General features: G+C 41.1%; 1 protein-coding gene across 4 annotated transcripts in view; it reads right to left on the reverse strand.

Annotated features, from left to right (window-relative positions):
- PCNX1 (pecanex 1) overlaps positions 1-12,661 on the reverse strand; it is a 186,515-nt gene that overhangs the window by 27,668 nt on the left and 146,186 nt on the right. For all 4 annotated transcript variants that reach the window (XM_040226167.1, XM_040226166.1, XM_040226165.1 and 1 more), the window contains 2 exons: positions 8,139-8,392; positions 6,239-6,469 (listed from right to left, as the gene is read on the reverse strand). In XM_040226167.1, the coding sequence (XP_040082101.1) occupies positions 6,239-6,469; positions 8,139-8,392 (485 nt within the window). The remainder of the gene's footprint in view (positions 1-6,238; positions 6,470-8,138; positions 8,393-12,661) is intronic.

Below are 12,661 nucleotides of genomic sequence, written 5' to 3' on the forward strand. Positions count from 1 at the left end.
GAGTCAGACAGGACTTAGCAACCAAACAACAACATCTTTGCACCTGAAATGACCAAGAAAAAAATATATTGAGACACTGGATACTAATCTCTGGGAAACGGGAAACAAATGAAGTAGCCCTATAAGCGTTTCCAGGCCACACTATAAAGAAGAGGAATGCAGGAGCCTAGCGACCTCCAGGTTGGGAAGACGTCTGGGAAAGTCAAGGTGGCTAGAGTTTTGCAGGGCACAGTGCCAAGAAGGAGATAACTACACAGAGAGCAAGCTCTGGAGACCGGCAGAAGGTCCCTTTTTTGAGTTCAACAGATTACTTATCAGCACATGAGCCAAGCAGAAGGAAAAAACCAACAGAAAAATGCAGAAAAGAATGGAAAGTTCTGTGATTGGCCACAGTGCTCCAAAGAACACTGTCTCAGTAATGGGGAAAAAAATAGCCCCAGACTAAAGGCTGCTTTGGTCCCTCCTAAGAAAGCTTAAAAGTAAACCCTGAAAAGATCAAATTGTACCCAACGAATTTAATTGTCACAGAACAAAGTTCAAAAATATTTACAGGAGGCTTCCTTGGTGGTCCAATGGTTGAGAATCTGTCTGCCAATGTAGCGAACAGGGACATTAGTATGATCCCTGGTCTGGGAAGATCCCACACGTTGTGGGGCAACTAAGCCCATGAGCCACAACTGGGCTGGCTCACCCTGGAGTTGCAACAACTGAACCTGCGCACCCTAGTCTGTGCTCTGCAATAAAAGAAGGCAGCACAATGAGAAACCTGTGCACTGTAACTAGAGAGTAGCCTCCACTTGCCGCAATTAGAGAAAGCCCATGTGCAGCAATGAAGACCCAGTGCTGCCAAATAAATTTTTAAAGACTAAAAAAATTATATTTAGGGACTTCCCTGGTGGCCCAGTGGTTAAGACTTTGCCTTCTAATGCAGGGGGTCAGGGTTCAATCCCTGGTCTGGGAGCTGAGATCGGACATGCCTCATGGCCAAAAAACTAAAACATAAAACATAAGGAATATTGTAACAAGTTCAATAGAGACTTAAAAAATGGTCTACATTAAAAAAAAAAAAAACTTAAAGAAAAAAATATTTATAGGAATACAAAAATATCCAGCCTCATCAAGGCAAAGTTCACAAAGTCTAGCACTCAATCAAAAATTGTCAGGCATGCAAAAGTAGCAGGAAGATAGAACCCACAATTAGAAAAATAATCAACCACTCAATCAAAATTGACCCAGAAATGATACAGATGTTAGAATTAGTGAACAAGGATATTGAAAGAGTTATTATAACTGTATTCCATACATTCAAAAAGACAGAGGAATGATAGGGTACTAAGTAGAGACATGGAAGGTCTATATAAAAACACAAATTAAACCTCAGGAAATTTTAAAAAATGCACTGTCTGAGAATAGAAAAAATACACTGGATGAGATTAATGATATTAATGCAGAAGAAAAAAATAAATGATCTAAAAATATATCAACAGAAATTACACAAAATTAAACATAAAGATTAGGAAACCACAGAGCATCAGCAGTCACAGAACAACTTCAGGCAGCCCAATATAAATGTAATTGGAGTTCCCCCACAAAGGGAAGGAGGAAAACAGAAAAACATTTTGAGAAAACAGTAACTGAAATATTCCCAAATCTGATGAAAATGATACACACCTAGGGATTCAAGCAGCTCAATGAGTTCCAAGAACAAGAAACATGAAGAAAACAGCATAAACTGCTTAAACTAGTGATGAAGAGAAAAATCTTAAAAAATGAGCTAGTGGGGGAAAAAAAAACCCACATTGTTACGTGACACATACCAGTATATGGCGTTTTACTGCACTTTGCTTTATTGTGCTTTGCAGATACCTTTTTTTTCTTTTAATCTGAAGGTTTATGGCAACCTTGTTTCAAGTAAGTCTACTGGCACCATTTTTTTCTAATAGCACTTGCTCACTTTATGTCCCTGGGTCACATTTTGGTAATTCTCAAAATATTTCAAACTGTCCACCAGCAAAAAGACTGTGATTTGCTGAAGGCTCAGATGATGACCAGCATTTTTTAACGAATAAAGTATTTTTAAATTAAGTAATGTACATCATTACATTTTTTACATAATGTAATCACACACTTGATATGTTGTTGTTCAGTCGCCCAGTTGTATTCAACTCTTTGTGACCCCATGGACTGAAGCATGCCGGGCCTCCCTGTCCCTCACCATCCCCTGAAGTTTGCCCACGTTCATGTCCACTGCCTTGGTGATTCCATCCAGCCGTCTCATCCTCTGACCACCCTCTTCTGCTCTCAATGTTTCCCAGCATCAGGGATTTTTTACAATGAGTTGGCCGTTTGCATCTCATGTCCAAGATACTGGTCATCTGATGCAAATAGCCTAAAAGGGCACTTAGTAAAATGTAAACATAATATTCACAACTGTTTGGGAAACCAAACAATTTGTGTGACTTGCTTTACTGTGATATTTGCTTTATTGTGGTTGTCTGGAATGAAACCTGCCGTATCTCTGAGGTGCGCCTTTATTATTTGTACAGAACAGCAAAGATAAGAATGACTACAGGTATCTCATCAGAAACAATGTAAGCCAGAGGAAGTGTAGCCGCGTTGCTAACATACTCAAAAGAAAAAAAAAATTGGTTAGACTACAGTAGCTCTATTTTGTTATGGTTGGAGAAGGCATGTGTCTTATATCCTCAACTGAATTAGAAATTCTCAGACTGGTTGCTAACACTAACACAGGTGAAAGAAAACTACGGTCATTTAAGAAGCAGGAAGCAAAGTCAAGCTGAGAAGTCCTTGCAGTCTAGTGTTCTGCTGCTGCTGCTGCTGCTAAGTCGCTTCAGTCGTGTCTGACTCTGTGCGACCCCACAGACGGCAGCCCACCAGGCTCCCCAGTCCCTGGAATTCTCCAGGCAAGAATACTGGAGTGGGTTGCCATTTCCTTCTCCAATGCACTAAAGTGAAAGTGAAGTCGTGTCCAACTCTTCACGACCCCATGGACTGCAGCCTACCAGGCTCCTCCATCCATGGGATTTTCCAGGCAAGAGTACTGGAGTGGGGTGCCATCGCCTTCTCTGAGTCTAGTGTTCCAGGTGGTTTTAATGCAGTTAATCCAGGGCCACACTTACAAAAACATTATTTCAAGCCCTTTAGAAGACAGGTACAGCTATTGTATGAAAGATTATTTCCTCCAAGAATACATAATAATGAGAGAAGGTGCAAAGAATGAGTTTTTATTTTTGTACAACATGCAACTTAGAAAACTATCTTGGAAGGAAAACTATGGGAGGAGAACATCTGAAGGCAACTTTATTAACATTCAAGTGAGGGTACAACAATCTAGAGTCAGCAAACCTTTCTGCTTTAATTAACGTCCCTGAGAAGAGGCTCTTCCGGGCATGATGACTCAGAAAACAGAATGCATGGTTCTAAGGAGGTAGGGATAATATTGTTCAACTTAAAAAAAATGGGAGCATGAAGGAATTATCTTTCCTGACAATTTTCTTCTAAAGGGGACTACAAGAGTAGACTATAAGCCATAATGACCTAGGGACAGAAAGCTCTCAGAAGAGACTGGAGATACCCACGTTTGGAGGCAAACCTTTTGAATACGATTTATTAGGAATTAAGAGAATGACTTCCTTGAGCTATTATATATCTATGACCTCAGCAATAATCTCTAGGAGATTATGTATTCCTTAAATTTAGAAAGAATGGAGCCTGTTTCTGAGTGGGAAGACAATGAGCTCCTAGCCCAGACAATCAGTTAAACAAAAGTAACCAATACAGTCTAAGCCAGAGAAAGGCTATTTGAATAATATGATCACTCCCTGTCCCCTGGTGCCCCAAGAAGTAAGTCCAGGGATTTGAGAGTAGCATGCAAAGCATTTTAGGTATATTTCATTTATGGGGAAAAAAACACAAAATCCCACAAATGTTATGTGTTTGAAAGAAGAGACGGTAAGCTTTGAAGGTCCTCTATTTCCAGACATTGTCCACTGACCCTTTTTCTGAGCTCTTATGAGGTTATTTTATTCTATTCCTTGGTCCTTCTTTAAAAATATGCTACTGTGCTCAGTATCTACTGTGCATCCAATATAAAAGCTCAAAGGTCACTGTTCCGAGGGGAATTATAGGATGCTCCCTTTCTTACTGATGAAGTGAAGAGAAACGGGCTGATATGATGGTGTGCCTTACTCTAATTGAGTAGCTGTAAAAGAAGGACTAAACAAGGTATTACACTTAAAGTCCATCAGCGTGTACATCCCAGACCACAATAAAGGCACTGGTTGTCAAACTGGCTCCGTATGCTCCATGATACAGAATAATCCTGTACATATAACAATGGTTCAACTACACAAGACTTTTGCTTGGGAAGCAATAGTGATAGAGGGGTTAGCTTTTGGGATCACAGGCCTTGGTACTGTGGTTATGGTACATAGGGTCTAATCAGGAGCAACACTGCCAAAGAGCCAAGAGGCCCAGCAGGAAAACAGTACTTGGAGAAGTCTACAACTCACCCTTCCTTTAGGGTAAGACAAGTTGTTCTGAAGTGTGGATTAGGAACCACCTAAAGTGGTGTTGGAGAAGACTCTTGAGAGTCCCTTGGACTGCAAGGAGATCCAACCAGTGCATTCTGAAGGAGATCAGCCCTGGGATTTCTTTGGAAGGAATGATGCTAAAGCTGAAACTCCAGTACTTTGGCCACCTCATGCGAAGAGCTGACTCATTGGAAAAGACTCTGATGCTGGGAGGGATTGGGGGCAGGAGGAGAAGGGGACAACAGAGGATGAGATGGCTGGATGGCATCACTGACTCGATGGACCTGAGTCTGAGTGAACTCCGGGAGTTGGTGATGGACAGGGAGGCCTGGAGTGCTGCGATTCATGGGGTTGCACAGAGTTGGACACGACTGAGCGACTGAACTGAACTGAAAGTACAATCACCCAGCATGATACAGATTTTGGGTTCCCAGCCTAGACTTACAGAGTTAGAATCTCACAGGCAAGGCCCAGGAACCTGTGTTTTTACTCATTCCTATATCATTTTTATCCATGTTAACATTTTAAAGTCAATAATCTAGATGAATACTGTCCAGTATGGTAGTCATTATCCTATATGAGTTATTAAATTTAAATCAATTAAAATTAAATAAAACTTAAAAATTCATTTCCTTAGTCATACCGACTACATTTCAAGTGTCTCATAATCCACCGTATGTGAGGGGTTAGCAGTTACGATACTGGAACAACACAGAATGTTCCCATCATTGTGGAAGATTGTATTAGCACTGGTCTAGACTTTGGAGAAGGCAATGGCACCCCACTCCAGTACTCTTGCCTGGAAAATCCCATGGACGGAGGAGCCTGGAAGGCTGCAGTCCATGGGGTCGCTGAGGGTCGGACACAACTGAGCGACTTCACTTTCACTTTCCACTTTCATACATTGGAGAAGGAAATGCCAACCCACTCCAGTGTTCTTGCTTTGAGAATCCAAGGGACGGGGGAGCTTGGTGGGCTGCCATCTATGGGGTCGCACAGAGTCGGACACGACTGAAGTGACTTAGTAGTAGTAGTAGACTTTGGATTTGGGACAAAGATATTAATTATCCATAAGTCTGGTATGTGTATTTGGGGACTTGGGGCTGGAGGTGCTCCAAAATGCAGTCTTTAAGAAGGTTCTACATGTAATCTACAACCTATATGTATGTGTGTGCACAGGTAGAGGCAGTGCTATTTAGACAGTGAGACTGACACGGCAGGTGAAAAAACGAGGGAGGCTTCTCCTTCTAATCTGCTTTGATAGAGCTGGTTTGGCCCAACCATTATGAACCACACAGGTCCTCTTATGCAGATAGTTTGAAAGGAGAAAATCTAGAAAAACTGACATAATAACGAATAGAGGTATTCTTTCCTCTTTGGAAAAACAGACTCAGAGAGTTATAAACGAAACAAAGAAACCCCTACCTTTGCTCTTTGGGAAGACCAGTACTCCATCCAGCTGAGGTAAATCACCCACCTTTGCTCTTCGGGAAGAGCAGTACTCTATACAGCTGAGGTAAATCACCCATCTTTGCTCTCTGGGAAGAGCTGCACTCTATCCAGCTGAGGTAAATCACCCACCTTTGCTCTTCGGGAAGAGCAGTACTCTATCCAGCTAAGGTAAATCACCCACCTTTGCTCTTTGGGAAGACCAGTACTCCATCCAGCTGAGGTAAATCACCCACCTTTGCTCTTCGGGAAGAGCAGTACTCTATCCAGCTGAGGTAAATCACACAGAAACTCTCCCTGGATATGCCTGCCAGTCGATGGTCATAGTCTTCATCAATGTTTGGATTAAATGTTGGATCCACATCAACGTAATTTCGATCGGCACACAGACGCAGTCCTTCCTGCATCGTCTCATTAGCCAGCCATTCTTCTAGTTTAGAAGAGGTCGTAACATAATAAATGATACCCTAATGAGAAAAAAGATTAAAAAGAACACCTCAGGCTAAATCACAATCTGAATTAACACCAATATCTCATTAAATTGTTTATACTGATAATATGAATCAAAGTGACATTAGTTTACTAACTTTAAAATAGTCTAAAAACAATTCCAATCTACTGAATTTACGATCTTTTAAGAGAGGTGAAAAACCTTTATTGTGGTGCATTTATTTTGAGAAATTTCTCACAGAACTTTAAGCTATCTTGTGATCCTATGTCAACTTATAAAAATATAACTAATAAATAAAGCAATAGAAACACATAGAGATAGGAAAGGCCACACACACACACACACACGTTATTAATAAAAAATGTTGTAAATTCAATCTCTTTAGCTTCCTGAGGTTGGGTTTAACCAAACATTAATTAAACAGAAGATTCAGGCTTCAACCCAACCAATCAACACAAATAAGTTGGTACACAGAAGTAATAACACATGAATCATGAAGATTTAGCATGTTTTCCTCTTGAAAATGTTGGCTTTGCCTATAAACCTCTAGCGATAACCATGTTGTATATCTGTGAAATTTTTAGCAAAAAACAGAATACCTGTGCAGTAAAAAACTAACCTTGCTCAAAGAGAAGTTTGGCCTTTGCACCTGGGTTCTGGGAGTTCAACTCTAATCCCTTGCAATGTCCTGCCTCATAAGAGAGTCTTTATTTACTTGGAGGCTTAGAACCATGGACTCTATAGGATCTGGAGATTAAGGCTGGTGATGTGGATGGGCGAGCAAATCTAAATGGTTGTGTGTCAATAAAAACTCTGCACACTGAGGCTCAGGTGAGCAGGCGAGCATCCTTGGCTGGCAACACTCTGTACAGCCTCAGTTGTTTCTGGGAGGAATAAATATTGTCTGCACAAGTGCACTGGGAGAGGACAACTGCAAGTTCATGCCTCAGGGTCTCTAGACTTTGCCCTATGTGCTTCTTTCCTGGGCAGACTTTACTCTGTATCCTTCCACTGTAATACATTCTAACCACGAGGATGATGGCTTTGCTGAGTTCTGAGGGTCCTTCTAACAAATGAACCTGACTGTGGTCTCAGAGACCCTGAAATTGCAATGGTGTCAAATGTAATGGTGTTTTGGGGGACCTCCCAAATCATACAATACTTTCATTCAGATTTCTGAAAGCAGTGGTTAACAGCAAGGGCTAAGGAGTCAGTCAAACCTGGGTTCTAAATCCCTGATTTCACTTGCTAGTTAGAGGATTGTGACCAAGTTAACTTGGTCCGTAACTTGTTTATTTGTAGAACAGGAATGTAATAGTCCTTTAGAGAATTAGCTAAGAGATACACAGGCGTATGTATACATGCATGCATGCATGCAAGTGTGTATTCTTTAATACAGTGCCTAAAAGAGATGTGCTACAGATAATAGTTTTTATTAATAATATTAATGAACAAATGTAGTTAAGTTCCACTGAAGAAAGAAACGGCAAGATCCTCATAGGTATAATTTACTAACTGTATTGGATACTAGAAAATTTCTATTGCTACGAAAAAGCAAGACACAAGTTAAAACAACTACATATATATATATATAGTTGTTTAAAAAATATATAAATAAATATATATATATATGTTTTAAAGAAGAGCCTCTGACACCAGAAGCTCTGAAGAGGCACATCCCTTACCTTGACATAGTAAGTGGTGAGTACTTTCCGAAGATCAAAGACTTGAAGCATAGAGGCAGCACTGTTGTCAGTGATGCTATAGCCCTCTAGAATATACTTGGTGACTATCACTTCCCAAGCTAGCCAGCGCTGGCTAAATGCAGCGTTAAATGAAAGCACATGAGGAATATGGCCAGGTTCACAACAGCAAAATCCTTCATCTTCCTCAACACCTTCGGTAATGGCCTCCACTTCCCGTTGTTGACAGTAAGTACCTGAGAGAGACAGAGAGAGAAAGTTCTTACAGCAAATGGGTAAAACATGAAGTGGAAAAAAGAATACTTCAAAGATATGAGAAACTTGGAAATAAAAACACATTTAGTTGATAGCAATTAAGAATATGTGTTGGATCCGCTTTAGACTGTCCATGTGCAAACTGCAGGACATTCCTGAAGAGAGGCATAGTATACATTCATCTTCTGCAGAATCAGAATGTGTATCAGCACATTTGGGTCTGAGACTTTGTGAAATAAAAAAAGAAAGTCAGATTAAATAAAGAATTAGAGTCACAGCCATCTATGCCAACAAAATATCATCCATCACATTAATGTTATTTTGTTCTGTGGTCTTACTTTCATTTAATCTGTAAATTCCTTACATGATACAAGGACTAAAGAGGGATTATAGCTAATTTTAAAGCTATATATTAAAGTTGAAAAGTGAGTGAAGTCACTTAGTTGTGTCCGACTCTTTGGGACCCCAAGAACTGTAGCCTACCAGGTTCCTCCGTCCATGAGATTTTCCAGGCAAGAAGGAAATGGCAACCTACTGGAGTGGGTTGCCATTTCCTTCTCCAGGATATATTAAAGTTATATTATAATAAAAATAAGTGGGATGTTATAATACATTTTTTATTTTAAACAGAACATATACAACATGTATATTTGAAAAACTACTCTGAGAAAAAAAGATGTCATGAAATTTAGCTCCACTTGGTGGTGGTGGTGGTGTGTGACGAATAATTAAGACTGAAGAGGTAAGCCTGGACGAGCTAATGACCGATACTGTTTAGTACTCCAGTTCAGTTCAGTCGCTCAGTCGTGTCCGACTCTTTGTGACCCCACGAACCACTGCACGCCAGGCCTCCCTGTCCATCACCTACTCCCTGAGTCCACCCAAACCCCTGTCCATTGTGTCAGTGACGCCATCCAACCATCTCATCCTCTGTCGTCCCCTTCTCCTCCTGCCCTCAATCTTTCCCAGCATCAGAGTCTTTTCAGATGAGTCAGCTCTCTGCATCAGGTGGCCAAAGTACTGGAGTTTCAGCTTCAACATCAGTCCCTCCAGTGAACACCCAGGACTGATCTCCTTTAGGATAGACTGGTGGATCTCCTTGCAGTCCAAGGGACTCTCAAGAGTCTTCTCCAACACCACAGTTCAAAAGCATCAATTCTTCAGCGCTCAGCCTTCTTCACAGTCCAACTCTCACACCCATACATGACCATTGGAAAAACCATAGCCTTGACTAAACGGACCTTTGTTGACAAAGTAATGTCTCTGCTTTTTAAAATGCTGTATAGGTTGGTCATAACTTTCCTTCCAAGGAGTAAGCATCTTTTAATTTCATGGCTGCAATCACCATCTACAGTGATTTTGGAGCCCAGAAAAATAAAGTCAGCCACTGTTTCCCCATCTATTTGCCATGAAGTGATGGGACCGGATGCCATGATCTTAGTTTTCTGAAGTTGAGCTTTAAGTCAACTCTATCACTCTCCTCCAGAGCCTTTGACAATTTTACTATTTCATTTCTTGTTTAATTACATTGACGAGCACTTCCAAAACAGTGCTACACAGTGGTGACAAGAAAAACTACCTTGGAGCTGACACTGGCAGAAACAGGAATGCTCTGGCTCATCATCAGACACGACTACAGACACACACACACAGGTTTTAAACAATAAGAATGTATGTGATTTTATAAAGTATTCTTTAAACCAATAATGAAAATGAAATTTAATCAATTTACTTTTAGTACTTAATTTAAAAAATGAAAAATGTCTGAATTGGTGAGAGATACCCCAAAATTAAGGCACTACTGGTTTCTACTCTGGGCTCTGAGGATTTTTGATTCTATAGTTATAAAACTACAGTTACAATTACTTTTTAAGCCAGCTCAGTCATATTTCAACATCAGTATTACACTGGTTTTGTATAAAAAGAGCCTTGAGAAATTTTCCTTATCTATATGAGACTAGAGAGGGCAGAAGAATTATTCAATTTCTGGAAGAAACTTCCTGAGGCTGGGTTTTCAAATCTGTGGCATGAAGTAGGGTCTATTCCTTACATTTTATATGTGATTACTTCATTTTATGTCATCTTTCTAAAAGTCAGTTAAAAGTTTTTTAGTAAAAGAAATAACATTAAGAGAGCTGTATTTTGTGCAGATGACTCTGTTAGTAGGATACAGAACAGAGATGGGGCAGGAGTGAATTTACAGGTTTTGATATTTTCTCAGGACAGACAGAATGAGGTCCAAGTTCACAGTACAGAATAAATAGAATAACTGAATTAATTGTGGGGTGTTTTTACTCTTACAAATCTCAAAAACATTTTCTACCCTGACATGCCCTAGTCATATATTTTGCTTGAAAATGAAGTCAACAATAAGCATAGGAACATTCAGAAGGTTTAGTTAAATGTCACTTAAAATTTAGTATCCACTAAGACAGACAATCTATGGTTTTTCCAGTAGTCATGTATGGATGTGAGAGTTGGACTGTGAAGAGAGCTGAGCGCTGAAGAATTGATGCTTTTGAACTGTGGTGTTGGAGAAGACTCTTGAGAGTCCCTTGGACTGCAAGGAGATCCAACCAGTCCATTCCAAGAGAGATCAGTCCTGGATGTTCTTTGGAAGGAATGATGCTAAAGCTGAAACTCCAGTACTCTGACCACCTCATGCGAAGAGTTGACTCATTGGAAAAGACTCTGATGCTGGGAGGGATTGGGGGTAGGAAGAGAAGGGGACGACAGAGGATGAGATGGCTGGATGGCATCACCAACTCGACGGATGTGAGTCTGAGTGAACTCCGGGAGTTGGTGATGGACAGGGAGGCCTGGCATGCTGCAATTCTTGGGGTCGCAAAGAGTCGGACACGACTGAGCAACTGAACTGAACTGAAGACAGACAATAACACCAAGGAAATTAAATTGGCTTGCTGCTGCTGCGGCTAAGTCACTTCAGTCATGTCCGACTCGGTGCGACCCCACAGACGGCAGACCACCAGGCTCCACCGACACTGGGATTTTCCAGGCAAGAACACTGGAGCAGGTTGCCATTTCCTTCTCCAGTGCATGAAAATGAAAAGTGAAAGTGAAGTCGCTCAGTTGTGTCTGACTCTTAGCGACCACATGGACTGCAGCCCACCAGGCTCCTCTGTCCATGAAATTTCCCAGGCAAGAGTACTGTAGTGGGGTGCCATTGCCTTCTCTGAAATTGGCTTAATGAAATATAAATCAGAAGACACATCAAAAGGATCAGCAGATCCAAATATCTGCCTGGCAAAAGACTGACAATACTCTTAATTAATACTTTAAGGGTTTGGAAGTATATAGATGGAATAGGGACTAACATTGTGAAGAAAAGAAAATAACCAAAGATCACAACAGCATTTGAGCAAGAATATAATAATTCCTCATCAAAGTTCTGGAATGAAAAGAAAGGAAAAAGGCTTCCCTGGTGGCTTAGAGGTTAAAGCACCTGCCTCCAATTCGAGAGACCCAGGTTCGATCCCTGGGTCGGGAAGATCCCCTGGAGAAGGAAATGGTAACCCACTCCAGTATTCTTGCCTGGAAAATCCCATGGATGGAGAAGCCTGGTAGGCTACAGTCCATGGGGTCGCAAACAGTTGGACACGACTGAGCGACTTCACTTCACTTCACTTAGATTATTTAATCATTCTATGAAAGGAAGTAATTCTGCATCTTATGCTCTCTGCTGTGAGTCAGTCAGTTCAGTTCAGTCGCTTAGTCGTGTCCGACTCTGTGACCCCATGAACCACTGCACGCCAGGCCTCCCTGTCCATCACCTACTCCCTGAGTCCACCCAAACCCATGTCCATCGAGTCAGTGATGCCATCCAACCATCTCATCCTCTGCTATCCCCTTCTCCTCCTGCCCTCAATCTTTCACAGCATCAGGGTCTTTTCAGATGAGTCAGATCTCTGCATCAGGTGGCCAAAGTATTGGAGTTGCAGCTTCAACATCAGTCCTTCCAATGAACACCCAGGACTGATCTCCTTTAGGATGGACTGGTTGGATCTCCTTGCAGTCCAAGGGACTCTCAAGAGTCTTCTCCAACACCACAGTTCAAAAGCATCAATTTTTCAGTGCTCAGCTTTCTTCACAGTACAACTCTCACATCCATACATGACCACAGGAAAAACCATAACCTTGACTAGAAGGACTTTTGTTGACAAAGTAATGTCTGCTTTTTAATATGCTGCCTAGATTGGTCATAACTTTCCTTCCAAGGAGTAAGCATCTTT

The sequence above is a fragment of the Oryx dammah genome, unplaced genomic scaffold (genome assembly GCF_014754425.2).
Source record: "Oryx dammah isolate SB20612 unplaced genomic scaffold, SCBI_Odam_1.1 HiC_scaffold_26, whole genome shotgun sequence".
NCBI lineage: Eukaryota > Metazoa > Chordata > Mammalia > Artiodactyla > Bovidae > Oryx > Oryx dammah.